Source organism: Talpa europaea (assembly GCF_964194135.1).
Source record: "Talpa europaea genome assembly, chromosome: 5".
Taxonomy (NCBI): domain Eukaryota; kingdom Metazoa; phylum Chordata; class Mammalia; order Eulipotyphla; family Talpidae; genus Talpa; species Talpa europaea.
Window position 1 is genome coordinate 44239991 of NC_140071.1, and position 16869 is coordinate 44256859.

At 34.3% G+C, this 16869-nt stretch overlaps 1 protein-coding gene across 6 annotated transcripts in view; it reads left to right on the forward strand.

Moving 5' to 3' along the window:
• Nucleotides 1-16869, forward strand: part of SSBP2 (single stranded DNA binding protein 2) — a gene marked incomplete at both ends in the record, with an annotated part of 264899 nt that overhangs the window by 76649 nt on the left and 171381 nt on the right. For all 6 annotated transcript variants that reach the window (XM_084234129.1, XM_084234130.1, XM_084234134.1 and 3 more), the window contains one exon: nt 9485-9557. In XM_084234129.1, coding sequence (XP_084090255.1) covers nt 9485-9557 — 73 coding nt within the window. The remainder of the gene's footprint in view (nt 1-9484; nt 9558-16869) is intronic.

The window sequence follows — 16869 nt, forward strand, 5'->3', positions numbered from 1 at the left end:
TTCTTATGGTATGTAATTTACATTATTTATAAAGATGTTTTCTTGATTATAGATTATCAAAATAACTTACTTTTAGAGTAAACTATTGTTCATCTGCATTTGAGCAAAATGTTTCATATAGATAATAATTGACAATATTCTTGGAAGGGAGATATGAACTTGTGACTAAGTTTTAAAATAATTTTTTCTTGATTCTAGAAAATTGCAAAATATGAAACACTTAGAGGAGGAAGTAAGAAGCTCCATTATGCATTATAATCACTTTTTTAACAGGGATACTTTTTGAAAAGACCAGTTTCAGGTTCACAGCAAAATATAGTAGAAGGTGCAGAATTTTCCCATATAACCTCTGCATATGCATAGGCTCCCCCATTATCAGCATTCCATGTTAGAATGGTAACCTTATCACTCAAAAATCTGTTTACATTAGGATTCGTTTGGACAAATATATAATGACATATAACCACCATTGAGGCATTGTATAAAGTGTTTTCATACCTAAAAATCCTCCATGCTCTGCCTGTTTATCCCTCTCTTTTCTCAACCCCTGGAAACTACTGGTCTTTTTACTCTCTGTGTAACTATGCCTTCGCCAGAATGTCATATGGTTGGAATCATACAATCTTTTCAGATACTTAGAATATGCATTCAAGGACCCTCCATTGCTTTTCATGAGTTGGTATATCTTTATAATGCTGAAGAATATTTTATTGTCTTGGTAGCTTTAAAGGAGAGTCCCAGTTCACCTCCTACAGGACATCTTGGTTGTTTTCAAATATTGGAAATTATGGATGAAACTGATGTAAATGACCACGTGTAAGTTTCTGAGGGTGTGTGTGGACATAAGTTTTCAATTTCTTTCAATTTCTTTAAAAAAAAAACATACAAAGGAATGTGACTTTGGTATGGTATGGTAAGAATATTTGTAGTTTTACAAAATACTGTCAAACTGCCTTCCAAAGTATTTGTACCATTTTGCTTTTTCATCAGCTTTAAAGGAGTGTCCCAGCTCTTTTTCTGTGCTAGCACTTGTCAGAGTTTGTTGTAATTATTTTTTCACATTTTATCCTATATACTTTCATTATTTTATGTACATAATGTAAATTTATAGTTTAATGGGTTCCAAATGTAATTTAATACATTCCATAGACGTGGGCATACACGTTATTTGGTGTTTTGTTTGTTATCAGTAAACATCTGTTAAGAAAATTCTACATATAGATATTTTTGTGTAATTTATTAGGATAAATTTAAGTTTGAGTTGTACTATCAAAATTACCTGTAGGTGTATTTTCAGAATATCAAAATTCTTATTTAAGGTCACTTTTGAATTAGCTAAAATTACTCTTTTGGGATATATTTTGCAATGAAAATTTTCTGACTTTAAATCTTAGTACAAATATTGGGAACTTGAATAAATATAATGTGAAGTTTAATATCACACTCATTAAAGATGCTCATTTCAAATGAACATCCTAAGAATCTCTGATCTCCTGTAATAATATTTAATATCATTCAACTGAGGTTAGTTAGCTAATCATCTTCTGGTCGTATTTATTGTAACACAAGTCAAAGAAAGGGCATTTAAGTAATTATTCAATTGATTAAATAATGGAAAAAAATAATTGAAATTGAATACAAAGATATGTGAAATTGATCATGAATGAGAACATAAATTTAACATTGTTAATTCTAAAAATGAGGTTTTACCATTACACTTATTACCTTTTGTTTTTTAAGGAAAAATTACTTTGGATATTAGGCTGGATAAAATCTCACGTCCTTATCATTTTTAAGCTACTTAAGAATATTTGGTTAGAGTCACTATACCTTTGATATTCATATTTGAAAGGACAAAGATATTAATTCTGTTGTAAAACTGGTAAGTGAATATTTGAAAATGCTTTAATCTCTGTATAACTTCTGTATTTAGTCTGAATCTATAAGGTAGTGCAGAATTGATGCCTTGTGTTTAAGTTGCACATAGCTGTTAGGTAACGTCTATCAATAGAAATTATACCTTAACTTTTGATGTACCACCATGATTTTGTGGCACAAAATAGTCCTTGTTTTTTCAATCTGAGAAAAATAACTCCCTACCATGGGTTTCGACTGTTACTCTTTGGTGCTGACTGACGTTATTCTAGACTGAGTAACCAGTGGTTTCCTAACTCCATGTAAGCAATGTTTCTTTGCTTGGCCTGGTGGAGTTTCACTCCCCAAATGTGCAAAGGGACCCCTATGAAGATGGTTGGAGTTTAGTTTTTTGTGTAGCTCTTTTGTTCCACTACTTTGTCCACAAATTTCAACCTCCCTTAACCTCCCCTGAATTAGATCTCTTAATCTCAACTCGAGACCTTTGTCCTTTATTTGGGTTTCTCCCTCCCTGCACTTTTCTGAAACATGCTTTTGGGGCAGAATACTAAAATGATGATACTCAAATTAGTCCCTCCTTTTTCAGATGTTAGGTACATGCCTATACTGCCTGATGTCCAAGTTAAAAACATTTGTATGTGCAGTTTTCTAGTTCATAGCAAGAAGAAAGTTAAGTCGTACCTACTCATTTACTTCTGTAATGGCGAAAGTAGAAATCTGGTGTCTGGTATTAATTTTGATGTTAAAACATGGAAATTGAGTCCAAGAACACTGCTGAGGTTGGTCAGCAAGTATTGAGAAGTGTTCTGGGTGGATATATGGAAAATCTAATCTCTGTAAGGGTAACACAAATGGAAGAAAAAGACTATGACTTAGACTGTGTATATCAAACTTCCATAAATAAGTGCGAGTCCCAATACAAAATGTAGTCTTCAAACTGGATGGAAGTGGAGTAAGTAGTAGTATTAAGTGTACCCAGTACTTTAGAGTATGTAGCTTAGCTAGACAATAGAATGCAAGCTTTTGTTAAATTCTATGAATAACCATATTTCTACAAACTGTTGACTTAGTATTTTTATTCTCATTTTTATACCACAGCCCTTTCATTTTCTCCTAAATTGATAGTAATCATTTTAATTGTGAACTTGCCTGTCTGTATAAGGCAGATGTTTCTAAGCACACCAAATAATTTAATCCCAAATCCATACTCCCAGCATTGCTTGTCTACAGTATGTGTATTCAAATGAAATATCAACAAAGTAATATTTTTTTATTCCTCAGCTGTCCAATTGTTAAATTTTCCAGTCATGTCCCTATTTTAACTGATGCAATTATTCCTGCCCTAGAACATTTAATGCTTAGTTTAGTATCTTCAGTATCTGTATGTAAAACAGATATCTACTTTAAAACTGATATTTAGAATATAAAATATAATCTTCTAAAATTTGTTCAAAATAAATATTGGGTATTAGTATAATTTTGTGGTTGCATAGACACCATTTTTTGACACAGTTTTTTAGCTTCACTATTACTAGTGATGAAGAACTTTAAAAAGAAAGTGTTAGAAACTGACTTCTAATTTTTCACACCTCCTTAGCACCAGGTTGTAAACTCTGTTGAAAGTTTGATTGGACTGATAATGTTTCACTGCTAATAACTGCTTACAGTCCCATGAGTAGTCTTCCTGTGGCTGTTAGGTTCTCCTTGCTACTCATTAGCTAGCTGTGATCCAGTTAACTATTGACATTTAATCTCTGAGGAGTCACATTTGGACACTCATGCGCTGTTGGTCTACCCTGGAATTACACAGTGGCTCAGGAATAAGAGATCTCTTTCGAGATCCAACATGAGTCTAAAAAACCATTCAGAGAACTTTATCTGTTCTAAATGCTCTATATCAGGAATCTCTGAGTACTGATACTGAATTTAAGGACCAAAGATGAGGAGTGGATTTGGGTGAGAATTTGGATAGATAGTATTCATCAGTGCTAAAGTGCACTAGCTAGACCTTACTTTCTAAAAGACCCTTCTTTTAGCCCTCTGTCTTTGTATAACTTCTTCCCTAATCTTGATTTGTTTTCCTTTTAAAAGAAAAATAAAGAGAGGGAGGTTAGTGTCTTTTGAGGATTTGTTTTATTAAAAATAACAGTTAAACCAAATCTGCTCACAACTAATGAATTTATTTCAAAATAAAAATCACCCTTTGTATAGGGATTTGGCATCAGTGTGAAGGAATTGTTTTGATAACATCTATGTTGTTAAACAGTGTAGTAATTTATTGAGAGACTAAATCTTAAGGATACTGAGAGGATGCTAAAATAGTACTAAAATAAGTATCCAAGGGGATGTTTTACATTTGTCCTTTGAATGCTGTGAATGGGAGAAACTAAAAGATCCTATAAATGCCTTATCACTGTTCTGAGGGAAGCATGCATTCATTCATTCATTCATTCATTCATTCAACAACATGTTTTCAGTACTTATTTTCAGTGCAAGAGATAAACAAGACAAAGTGCACTTTAGAAATTGATGTCAACAGAAATTAGGAACAGCTGGGTTTGAAATTACTATCAACTCTGTTTTCCCTCCAATTTGTATATATAATAAGCTAGCCAAAATAATTTCATTAATTTTTATTCTTTTTGAGGTATCATTTGTTTACAGTGCTCTATGTGGTTTAGAGGTATAGGATGGCCTCCTTCAGGTGTATGTTACCACACCACACCACATCTACCACCAAAAGAATTTAAGATTATAAATGGGGATCCATTAATTCAAAGGTTTCATGTTTATTTGCATCTTTTTCCTTGCTGACTGTAAAAAAGATGGTAAAATGCTAATAAAACCAATTTTCATCACTGGAGTTTGGGAAGGATATATGTTTTATTAAATAGCTGCTTTCTCTAGCTTTTCCATTTTAACACTAGATATATTTTTGAATATTAAAGGATGGCTTGCAAACTGCAGCTTCTTTACCATACAGTAGATAGAGTGAAAAGTAGATGTAGGACATTATGGTCCAGCTGAAAGACATAGCCACTTATTGGTAGTTTGACTTTTTTATTGTGTAGATGTTTACATGAGAATTTATGGAGAGTTCATAACTGTCTATCTCATAGAAGTATTGAGAGGCATAATTAAATGTAATCCACAAGTGACACACTATAAAACATATTCCTAAAAAATTGATATATATTAAACTATACATTATTATAACTAGCATGTATAATGTAAAAGAATCTGGATGAATCTTGTTCACAAGATTAAAAGATCCTTTCTGTGATATCAACAGTCTTATCTACTTGAACTGTTCTATAAGATCAGATTTTAAAAATTAGGCCATTTTTATAAGGTGACTTGTGAAATAATGAGCTGCTTTATGTAGACATGCACACATTACATAGATATTGGCATTATGGATGTGTATGTAGAAAGAGTTGGAATTTGGCTCTGAACTATAGGCAGTGTTCATCTCTTGTGTGTAGTTTAGAAAATGTGTTTGTAAATTAACAGTGCAGTCTTAGAAACCATCTATTTTTATATCTTGTTCATAGTTGCTTATTTTCTATTTCCTTTGGAGAAAGAAATTTAATCTCAAATTGGATAGCAAGGTTATAGAAATAATTGAGTGAAATAAGTTCTTTACTCCTTTCCCAGAGTGTAAAGTCCTTTCATTTACAAAGGTAGTTGAAAAATTGCTGTAATTAGATTCTTAATGAAACTATCTGTTGGAGATGCCTTATTAGTTAAACACTTAATCTATCCGAGTACTTTTACATGATACTTATTGGCAAGCATGTAATAGAATTCATTCTGTAAATGGTAAAAATTTAAGTTTCTCTCTTATGTATTGTACTTTTCAGAAGTTAAATTTTAAACAATTTTATTTGGTGGTCCGGTAATGCCATTTTTTCTGATTTTAAAGACTTGAACAGAGAAAAGTAACCTAAGTGCTAATTGAATGAATATATCTAAATTCTCTATTTTAACATGAATTGAATTAATGTAAAATATTTTACTACAAAATAACCAGCTTCCTTTTTAATTATGTTTTGTTTTCCAGATTCTTTAGTTAAAAATGCTTGAATATTAGGCTTTTCTACATTGAGGGTAATTTCTTTAGATTGCACATCCTATTTTCTCAGTTTATCATTACTTGAATTTGAGTTTTGAAGGGGACAATTTAAATTGTATCTTTGCTGCAGGGGGGCCTTGCTGTCCCAGCCAGATAAGACACTGGCAAGCAGCGAAGCTAAAGGGCCTCACACTGTGGGGCTGAAGGTAAAGGGCCTCACATCATGGGGCTGAAGATTCCTTGTGCCTCACACCATGGGGCTGAAGATCTAACATCTCAGTATTTTTTGTTCTTGGTCATAAAAAGAGAAAAATTTCCCAGAAAGTACATTAGGCAATAAATTATATGCATCAGTATACTGCAAATAAATGGCATGGAAAATTATCTGTTTAGAAATTAGTTATTAAACAATTTGGCCCACTTGACAATGGGAAACAATTTATTGTACATGCCTGACAAGCAATCCAGTGCAACAATTATAGTAACTCCTTTTGCTTTTTTAGAAGTTTCCTTTTTATTTAGAAGTTTCTTAGGAAAGTTTTTAAATAAAGTTAACTGTTAAGAAGTTTCTAGGTAGAAAAAATTTCTGATAGCTGAGTAGCAGCTGGTCTCCAGCTGAAGGCCATATGAATGAAATAGTCTTTTGATGCTTAGGCTTTAGCTGATAGGGATGTACTTGCGGCTATCAACTGTCTTAGGTAATTGTCTAGCTGAAATAGTAAGTTTTAGTGTAAGGTTTGGTTTTTTATCTATTAAACTTGAAGGCTACCGTCTAATTGGGTCCCATAGGAGCCAGTAGTTCATGGGAATAAAATACACTAATTGTTTCTGTTTTACACATGATAATGTATTTTTTTTTCCTGCTTACTAAAAATGAATAAAGACCTGCTGAGTCTCTCGGCAGAAGATACTTGCACCTCATCGAGTGTCAGTGTCTCCTCACTACCTCATCCCCTTCCGAACCTCAGCCCCTAAGTTTCAGCCCCTTACAGGTCGCCTAGGCCGTCTCATCTTTTCAGGAACCCCTGACACGACATTTTGCTGGAGGCTGGTCCCCGGTATATCTTAAATTTTTTTTCTGCAACTCTAAAATGTTTATTAATTCCATTCCAGTTATATACATTTAAAATTAAAAAATCCATGTTTGTTAGAATCTCATGCAAAATAAAGAGTATTTCCACCCAAGTGGTGGTTATTTATTTTTTTGATAGATTAAAGTAGACCTTTCTACTTCCAAATTATTTGAGGCTTTGAATTCTTTTTTTTTTTTTTAAAGAGGCATGAATTTTTATTTATTTATTTGTTTGTTTGTTTATACATGCACTGGGTACAGTCAGAAGCGCGGGAGGGTGAGAGAATTCACCAGAGCCAGAGCGGGGAGCAGAGCAGGCAGAAGGACCGAAGGACACTGCTGAGGGGAGCAGCGGGCGGCAGGAGAGTTCTGTGCGCCATGTGGGACCCTCCTCTGGTGGCCGGGGAGCAGCCGGGGATCGAACCGGTGCCGCAGAGGCCGCAGAGGCTTCGCAACCCAGCGCTCAACCGCTGCGCCACCGGGGAGGCCCGAGGCTTTGAATTCTTGAAGCATGGATTAAACAACCAGAACTGGAGATTGATAGAATTTAAGTTTAAATTGTGATGTTTTACCATTGTTGGTTGTGTGTATGTGTCCTCAGGGACAGTGACTGTAGTATGCATCCCCTGTGTAGGAAATATGTAATTATAATTTTGAAAACAGTGGTCAGTGGGGGTTAGTTTTTCCTCTGTGTTTTTTCCTTTTTAGTCTGTACCTTTACGGGCCTATGGTGATCATGGAGTGAAGAAGACTCTGAACTGTATCAGATATATACTGCCTTTTTGACTTTGGTTTCCTTCTAGAATTGTTGATCATGATTTTGTTAACTTTATCATTGATCTACAGTGGAAAATCAGATTGAGTTCACAGTGTCTGCAGGGAAAATTCATAAATATTCTGGTTCAAGAAATTTGCATTCGTGGTCAGTGAATCATGTCATAGTGTTGGGATTAGTTAGTAGAAGGAAGGGCATGTGGGGGGATATGTGTGTTTGAAGAGTATGTGATAAGAATCACCAGTAGGGTTTGTTTTAAACTACAGGAATTTTCCAATTCCTGCATCCCATGTGATATACTATGGAGATGAAACACACTGGCATACCCCTACCAAAAGCAGCATGTCATATCCCTCCCATGTGTTGGGAGAGAAAATTGGTTATGAAGCACTAATCTAGAAAGTGTCATTCAATTTAAAGAGGTTAGGAGCTGTTTTTAAATTACATAACATACTGTCAGTGACAAACTTTTTATCTGTGAGTAACTTTGACAGATGTCTGTTCTCTCATGGTACTTAGTAACTATTAGTAACTACAGAATAATTCTCATTTTCAGTGTTTGGCAATTTTAGAATGGGGAAAGATTAAGTGGACAGAGCAACTGAACTTGTATAGGCTTTCTCATTTTATCATAAATGCCTGTGTTTTCATGAAAATGAGGAAACTACTCATTTTTACAAATCCCATCGATCTTTAATAATCATGAACTTGTCAAGAGAAGTGGCATAGCTATACAGAATTGTGGTTATTGTTACATTGTTTTGTTTACTGTAAACCTGGTACAATATTGGTAAATACAGCATAGTAGAAATTGAACTATTTTGAGTGCTATCTGGGCATCAGTCCAAGATGTCATTAAAAATACTGCCTCAGACTAATTTGGGCTTATGAATAATATTTTGTTAACAGCTCAAGTGAAATTGAGCCACATGGTGTGGCTTAAAAATTCTGACTCTACAAGATAATGAAAGTACTATCAGTATATGCTGTATACTTAATATTCTAGATTTGAGCGATAAATTTATATGTAGTTGTATGTTAACCTTTTAACTGTAAGCACCCAAATGGTTAATATGACCTGATACCTTTACAGTTTACTTAATGATGTAGTTTGCTGTTTATCTGAATGCCTTATAAAATATTTTTGGTTTAACAGTCAAACCTAGAGAACAAGGAGAAATTGCTGAACAAATACTAAAATGGAAATCCAACATTCATTTTGGCAATGTGGATGTACAAATAGCTAGGATTTATGCTAGCATTCACCAAAAAGACTGGCAGGCATGCATTTTTAAAGAAATCCAATAAGTTCATTTATTCTTACTAGTGAAAATTAATAATTATACCTTAAAATACATTATGGAGATTATTAATGTTTGGTTATAAATCATGTATTATATTATGCATAACAAAGGGAATTAGGTTATGATAAGCGAGTGGTCCCAAGACAAAAATCTATTTAGTTGTTTCTTGCCAAGAAATGATGCATATTTGTCTTTTTCTTTGTAATTAGTTTAAGTGCTTATTGAACATACATATATAGACTCCTATTGAAAGGATATGTGGAAGACATGATTTTCCATCACTGTTAGTGTGTAAAATATTTTCTAATGAAAAGGCTTATGTATTATGTGAAGGATGAATTTAAATATGCCTCTTCTCAACAAATACTATATTTGTTTTCCAGGTTAGCACTCTACGTATATGAGTATCTGCTCCATGTAGGAGCTCAGAAATCGGCCCAAACATTTTTATCAGAGGTATGTTTTATATATTTTCTGCATTGGATTTTAATATTTATATAAGTGAATGAAAAATAGACTAACAATTATTTGGAAAAAAATGAAACTATAGAGTGAATTTTCAGTTATCAAGTACATAATATGGTATTTGTAGTTTATTTGTAAGCATTTTTAGTGCCCCCCTCCCATTTCCAGCCAGTAACCTCCTGTTCAACTTCCCAGCCATTTCCTGCCCCTAGAAATGAAAACTAATATTGTCTTGGCAAAGATTAATCAAGAATGCAAATTTTCTCTTAAAAAAAGACAAATACTACCATATCTCTAGTTCCCACAATATCCTATTTTGGCATTATCCATAATTTTGGAAAAGTGTGGTTTTTGCTTGTTTTTATTTTGTATGGATAATAATAGTATGGATAATTGATGACTAAATTTTCATAATTTTATTTCAATTTTTTGTTTCTTCCTACTTTTCTCCCTCACATTTAAAATTTTTTTTTTTACAATGATACTTTGTCTTCTTCAATTTATATAATGATGAGGATGAGGAGGATTTTATTGAGTTCAGTTATATGCCAAACATATACGGAGAGAAAACAATAGTAGTAGTAATAATTCTCTTATGGTGATAATAATAATTATTTTATTATCATTATTCTATACCCTAGACAGTTTATTGAACTTTTATTTGGAGGAAGTATAGTATAGTGGATAAGAGCATTTGCTTTGGGACCAGATGTCGGGTTCTACATCTTCCTTATTCAGTTTTCTTAAATATGAAAAGATGATTGTGATACTTTAAATTGTGCTGAGGTTTAAATGCTTAGAATCGGACCTGGCATCTCCTGGCGTGTGGTAAGTGCTTGCGTTATTTTCTTGAGTTCTTGATCAGTTCGTCTCTATTCATGTAGTCTTTTTCTTAAGAATGTAGGTATAGATCTGCATCCTATGTGTACGCATGTGTTCCAAGTATATGTCATTTGCATGACCCTCAATCTTCCTGTCTTCTGGGGTTACCTTTTCTATCAAAATGACTCCAGTTCTAATCCCTGCTAGTGTAGGTTGTCTCAAATCCTCTCTAACATCTCTGGGCCTTACTGAGAAAAGGGGAGGGAAGCTTAGGGTTCTCATGTTGTAATTTCTTACTGCTTCTAAATATTACAGCACAATTGCTTACAGCTGCTACCTTTTCTTTACCTGAAGATTTCTGTTTTCCTCATAGCCTCCAAGCTCCTCTAAGTCATTGCTCTTATATCAAAAGGTTCTTAGTGAAGGTTGAGGGATAACTGAAGACTTTCAAGCATTATATAGTATAGGCAACTTGAATATTAGCCATAACTGTCCTTAAGTTCTCTGGTCTCCTCGCCACAGAGCGTTTCTCACTAGCTGTTTCCTGAGAGCCTTGTTTGCCTTCTATCTTGCTGACTCCTTATAAACTTTTCCATTTTCTCCTTTCCTGAATTTCCCAGATGGCCCAAATTCTTTCTGAGAGACTATCAGCAACCTCCTAAATTCTTTTATTTTATTTTATTTTGTAGGCTATTAAATATAAATACTGTCAAACCATTTCTAGGGACCTCTGCCTTTTGGAATCAAACAATAAAAACAAAAGTAGAAGGGATCAAAGTATTTTCTCAATCACAGGTATCCTCTTTAAGAGAACTACTGCCTGCCCTTAAAGCAAAGTGGCACTATTCAGTATAACTTTCTGTGGTTATACTGCTCTCTAATCTGTGCTATCTGTTTAACTATTGAAATGTGGATAGTGCACATTTACAATAGGCAAAACCTGGAAACAACCCAAATGCCCAAAAATAGATGACTGGATCAAGAAGATGTCATATATATATACATATGTGTGTATATAGAGATATATATATACACATATACATACACATACACACACACACACATATATATACACAATGGAGTATTATTCAGCAATCAAAAAAGATAAACTCATGCCATTTGCAGCAACGTGGATGGAGCTAGAAGGAATTATACTCGGTGAAATAAGCCAGAAGGAAAAAGAAAAATATCGCATGTTTTCACTTATAGCAGGAATATAGGGGAACCAAATAAGGCATCAGTATAAAAAAATAGTACAAAACACAACAAAGCAAAAATAGTTATAAATCAGAGACATACTACAAGGGAGGAGGAGGGAGAGGGATCAGAGGGAGGAAGGGAGGGAGGAGCACAGGGGACTGAGGTGATGGTGAACCGGTGCATTGGTGAAGGAAATTCTATGGAGACGACATCTGAGGGGGTGGGGGAAGCAACATTGTTTAAAAATGAACAATGTTGTAAAAAATTAAATAATTTTTTTAAAATGTGGCTAGTGCAACTGGAGAACATTCAGTTGACTTAATTTTAAATATGAAGAACCACATGTGGCTAGTGGATACCATATTGAATAGCAATGTTTTAAATAATCTCTTCAAAATGCAATAAGATTTTTCTTCATTTTTACATATATTTACTTTAATTTTGAATTAAAATGTAATTTTTTAAACTTTGTTTTCTTATCACATTTAGTTTAATGTACTTCTATACATGGAAGCACCCATATTTCCAGACATGAAAGATAGGAGAAAATTATTGGTGACATAAGGCTATATCTAAGCCAGAAATTTCATATAGAACAAACGTGTGCATAGATATACAGGTTCTTTTTAATACAGAGGTAACTTTCTTCTTTTATGGTATTAATTTTTTTTTAAAAAAATATTGTTTTCAAAAGATAGGCAAGGATTAGGGATACTTTGAAAAGTTTGAAGCCCATTAGCTCCATACTTGCTGCTGTGCTGTTGGAGAAACTATTGAAGTAGGCCCCATGTTGACAAGCCTAGACCTTCCAAAAAGGTGCCACTGACGTTCCAGAATTGCTTTTCCCTGCTGATGTTGCTGCTGCTGCAGTCAGCAACTACTTCACTTTGGGGGCCAGAGTCAGAAGCTTATTCTTCTTCTGCCTTTTGATCTCCTGCTATGATTTCTGGTGGCAGAACTTTGTAGGAAAGCAGGTGGTAAGGAGTCTGGAAAAGGTCATTTTCAGGCTTATAGCACCAAATATAGAATGGAGCATAAGAAAATGGTTGGGGCTGAGACATAGTAGATAAATCACCTGTATACCTCGCTGAAAGCAAATGATGATGAAAAGCTAAGTTTATAATTTGTGTGTGTATGTGTATTATTTTTCTTTGCTTACACAAATGTTAGTTTATATATTTGTATTTTTTAAAAAGATTTATTTATTTATTTATACAAGCACTGGGTACAGTGAGAAGCATGGGAGGAGGGTGAGAGAATTCACCAGAGCCAGAGCGGGGAACAGAACAGGCAGACTGATGAAATACACTGCTGAGGGGAGCAGCGGGCATGGCAGGAGAGGTCTGTCGCACCTTGTGGGACCCTTGCAGGTGGCCGGGGATCGAACTGGTGCTGCAGAGGCTGCAGGCAGCTTCACAGCTCAGCGCTCAACTGCTGCGCCACCAGGGGATGCCCTATATTTGTATTTTTTAAGGCACAATTGACATGTACCATTCTGTTTATGGTAGGCAATATAATGATTCTATATCTGTAAGTTTTGTGAAATGATCACAAGTCCAGTTAACATCCATTCCCATAAACAGTTACAAAATTTTTTTTTCTTGTGATGAGGACTTAAGATCTACTCTTTAATAATTTGGAAATATGCAATGCAGCATTATTAATTATAATCACCATGCTATACAATACATCCCCATGACATTTATTTTATAACTGGAAGTTGTTACCTTTTGACTTCCTTAACCCATTTGACCCTAACGTAATTTATTATACACACTGTCTTGTGTTTTGATTTTTGTCTTATTTGATTTTGGAAATCATTTTATATGACTTATGAAACCTCAAAATTCTCTTTAATGCTTGTAGAGTATTTCATTTTATGTTTGTCACAATATATGGACATTTAGGTTGTTTTCCATTTATGTTTTTTATAGTTAAAAACTTACACACAAACACATACTCTTTCTCTCTCGACCATACTGATACGCTAGATTCCTAGAAGAATTGCTCTATCAGAATATATGCATTTGTAATTTATAATTATCATTTATAAGACATATGGCATGTCTTTCCACTGCTGACATACCTTTTATGTATGATTCAATGTTTGATTCTGTATTTATGTAGAAAGGCTGAAAACACTAGATCATGTGACAGAGACACAGTATAATGACAGATGAGAACTAAGGCAGTGGGAGTAGGGACTTGAGCCCTTTGCAAGAAAAGTAGAATTCAGCTTCTAGTTTGGCAAATGATGGAGGGAAAAAAGTGGGTGGATGATTAGAGAGAAAAAGCTCTAAGGCTAGGAAATACACATGGGGGACTGATATAATAGAAGAAAAAAAGAACAGAAAGGGACAATTTGTTTGCATAAATGTCACTCACACATCTAAGGAAGCCTGAAGTCCATGGAACTTGATAGAATAGAAAGGGTCTCTTCAAAAATAGCAGGATGACTGTTGACATGTAGAGGTATTCTTTGGCTATTCCTAAACGCCATCCATCATTAATTTACATCTGCTAAAATAATTAAACTACACAGATGAGTATGATTTTAAAAAGAAAGTTTTGTTTTCTAGAGATAATAGTTTTCCATTTGACATGGTTTCTTTCATATACATATATCCAATGCACTTACATATGTATGCATTTTTTAAACATAAGTATTACCCAACATATATTATTCCAGATCCTGCTTGAAAAACCAATTAGCATTGCTTTCTTTTCATGTAAATACATCTTACTCTTTTTAATCATTCACTCTTTTCTATAGTATGTATCAAAATTCATTTTATATTCACAATTGGTGAATGTTTTTCAGATTTTGCCTTATTTTCATTGAGTCTAACGGTGGTGCAATGAATGAGCCTGAGTTTTATATATATATCAGGGTTCAGTTTTAGCTTAAGCTTTTTGTAAGTAATAACTAAGGTAATTAGCTTGGAGGCAAAAAACATTGTTCACTATGGAAACATTTCTGTGTAGAAACATCTCATTTTTGAAATACCTAAGTCATTAATTGTTTTTCGTCCAATAATTGTAAAAGGATGGTTTTTGTGTTAAACAGGATGGATCAAAGTTCTAGTTATTTCTTCCACAGGCATTCGATAATTAAACTGAGAAAGGTAAACTGTACTCACTATATGGGGATAAAAATTTATGTACATGAAGTGTTTTGAGTTTTTCTCAAATTACAAGAAATAATGAGATGTAAACCTGTTTAAAATATAAATGCATTACCTTCATACTTCCTCTCATCAAAGACCATATAAAATATTAACAATATTGGTATTTATTCTTAGAGCACTTTATCTTCTGAAAGAGCTGATGATGGGTTGTGGAAGTGCTGAGGGAGTTGGTGGGGGGAAGATCACTTAGCAGCTGCATAGTGTAGTGGAATGCTCTAGACTCTGAGTCTAATTCTACCTCCAGAGTCTGGCGTTGAGACCCAGTCATGCCACTTCAGTGTTTCCAAAAGTCCCCTCACCTTCTCTATCTTTTAATGTAGAATAGTACTGTCTGCTTTCACAGGCATGTTATGGCTAGATGAATTGAATTGAAATGTAAGGACCCTACTTGGAATAATTTGTTTATATGACTAGGGTAATTTGGTGATTAGGAATATTAGTGTGTCTGCACACAGCTGGGAGGTGCCTTTCTTCTTCTTCTTTTAATTAGTATTTTTTAAACAATACTGCTTCCCCCCCTCAGATTGAGTCCCCAGAGAATTTCCTTCCCCAAGGCACCCATGCACTATCACCACAGTCTCCTGTGCTCCTCCTTCCCTCCCTCTGTCTGATCCCTCTCCCTTCTCCTCCCCTGCAGTATGTCTCTGATTTGTAATTGTCTGTTTTTGCTTTGTTGTGTTTTGTACTGTTACTATTTTTTTTTACACTGATGTCTTATTTGGTTCCCCTATATTCCTGTTATAAGTGAAACCATCTGATATTTTTCTTTCCTTCTGGCTTATTTCACTGAGCATAATTCCTTCTAGCTCCATCCATGTTGCTGCAAATGGCATGAGTTTATCTTTTTTGATCGCTTAAGAATATTCCATTGTGTATATATGCCACATCTTCTTGATCCAGTCATCTATTTTTGGGCATTTGGGTTGTTTCCAGGTTTTACCTATTGTAAATAGTGCTGCAATAAACACAGGTGTACAAGTGTTCTTTTGAATCACTGTTTTTGTGTCCTTTGGGTAGATCCCTAGTAGTGGAATTGCTGGGTCATATGGTAGCTCCATTTTTAGTAGACTGAGGAACCTCCAGACAACTTTCCATAGTGGTTGGACCTGATTGCACTCCCACCAGCAATGTAGGAAAGTTACTTTTCACCACATCCTCACCAACATTTGTTGTTGCTTGTTTTTTTGATATGTGCCATTCTTGCTGGTGTAAAGTGGTATGGTATCTCAGTCTGGTTTTGATTTGCATTTCCCTGATGATAAGGGATGTTGAACATTTTTTCATATGGCTGTTGGCCATTTGCATTTCCTCTTTGGAGAAATGTCTTTTAAGTTCTTCTGCCCATTTCTTGACTGGACTGTTTATTTTGTTTTTGTTGAGCCATGTGAGTTCTTTGTATATCTTTGTGATCAGTCCCTTATCAGTTGAATGGGAACAAAATCTTTGTACTCCAATCAGTGGGGTGTCTCTGTTTTGGTTAGTATCTCTTTGGCTGTACAGAAGCTTTTCAGTTTGCTATAATCCCAGGTGTTTATCTTTGCTTCCACTATCACTGCTTTGGGTGATGAGTCTTTAAAGATATTATTGTGATGTATGTCTTGTAGTGTTTTCCCTATATTTTCTTCTATATATTTTATGGTTTCAGGTCTTATGTCCAGTTCTTTTATCCATTTTGAGTTGATTTTTGTGCATGGTGAGAGGTAGTGGTCTAGTTTCATTTTCTTGCATGTGGAGGTCCAGTTTTCCCAGCATGGGAGGTGCCTTTCTCATGCCCTTTTAAAAAGACAATAATGAGTGAAAGAATGATAAAAGATTGATGGAAAAATGAGATTTTGACTGACTTATAACTTTAATAGGCTATCAATTTTATTTTTCATAAGATTAATTTAGTATGCTATTTTTACTTTTTTATGAATCAAAACGATGTAATATTAGTCAACTGAAATCAGGTAAAAGATATATAGATACCGGAGCTTTTATATTACTACTCAGGAGAATTCAAGGTGGATCTGGCTTACATTTGTATAACATGTTCTGGTTCATTGTTCATATTTTGTCATTAATTCCTGAAATTTCTCCTTTTGCTCTTTTTA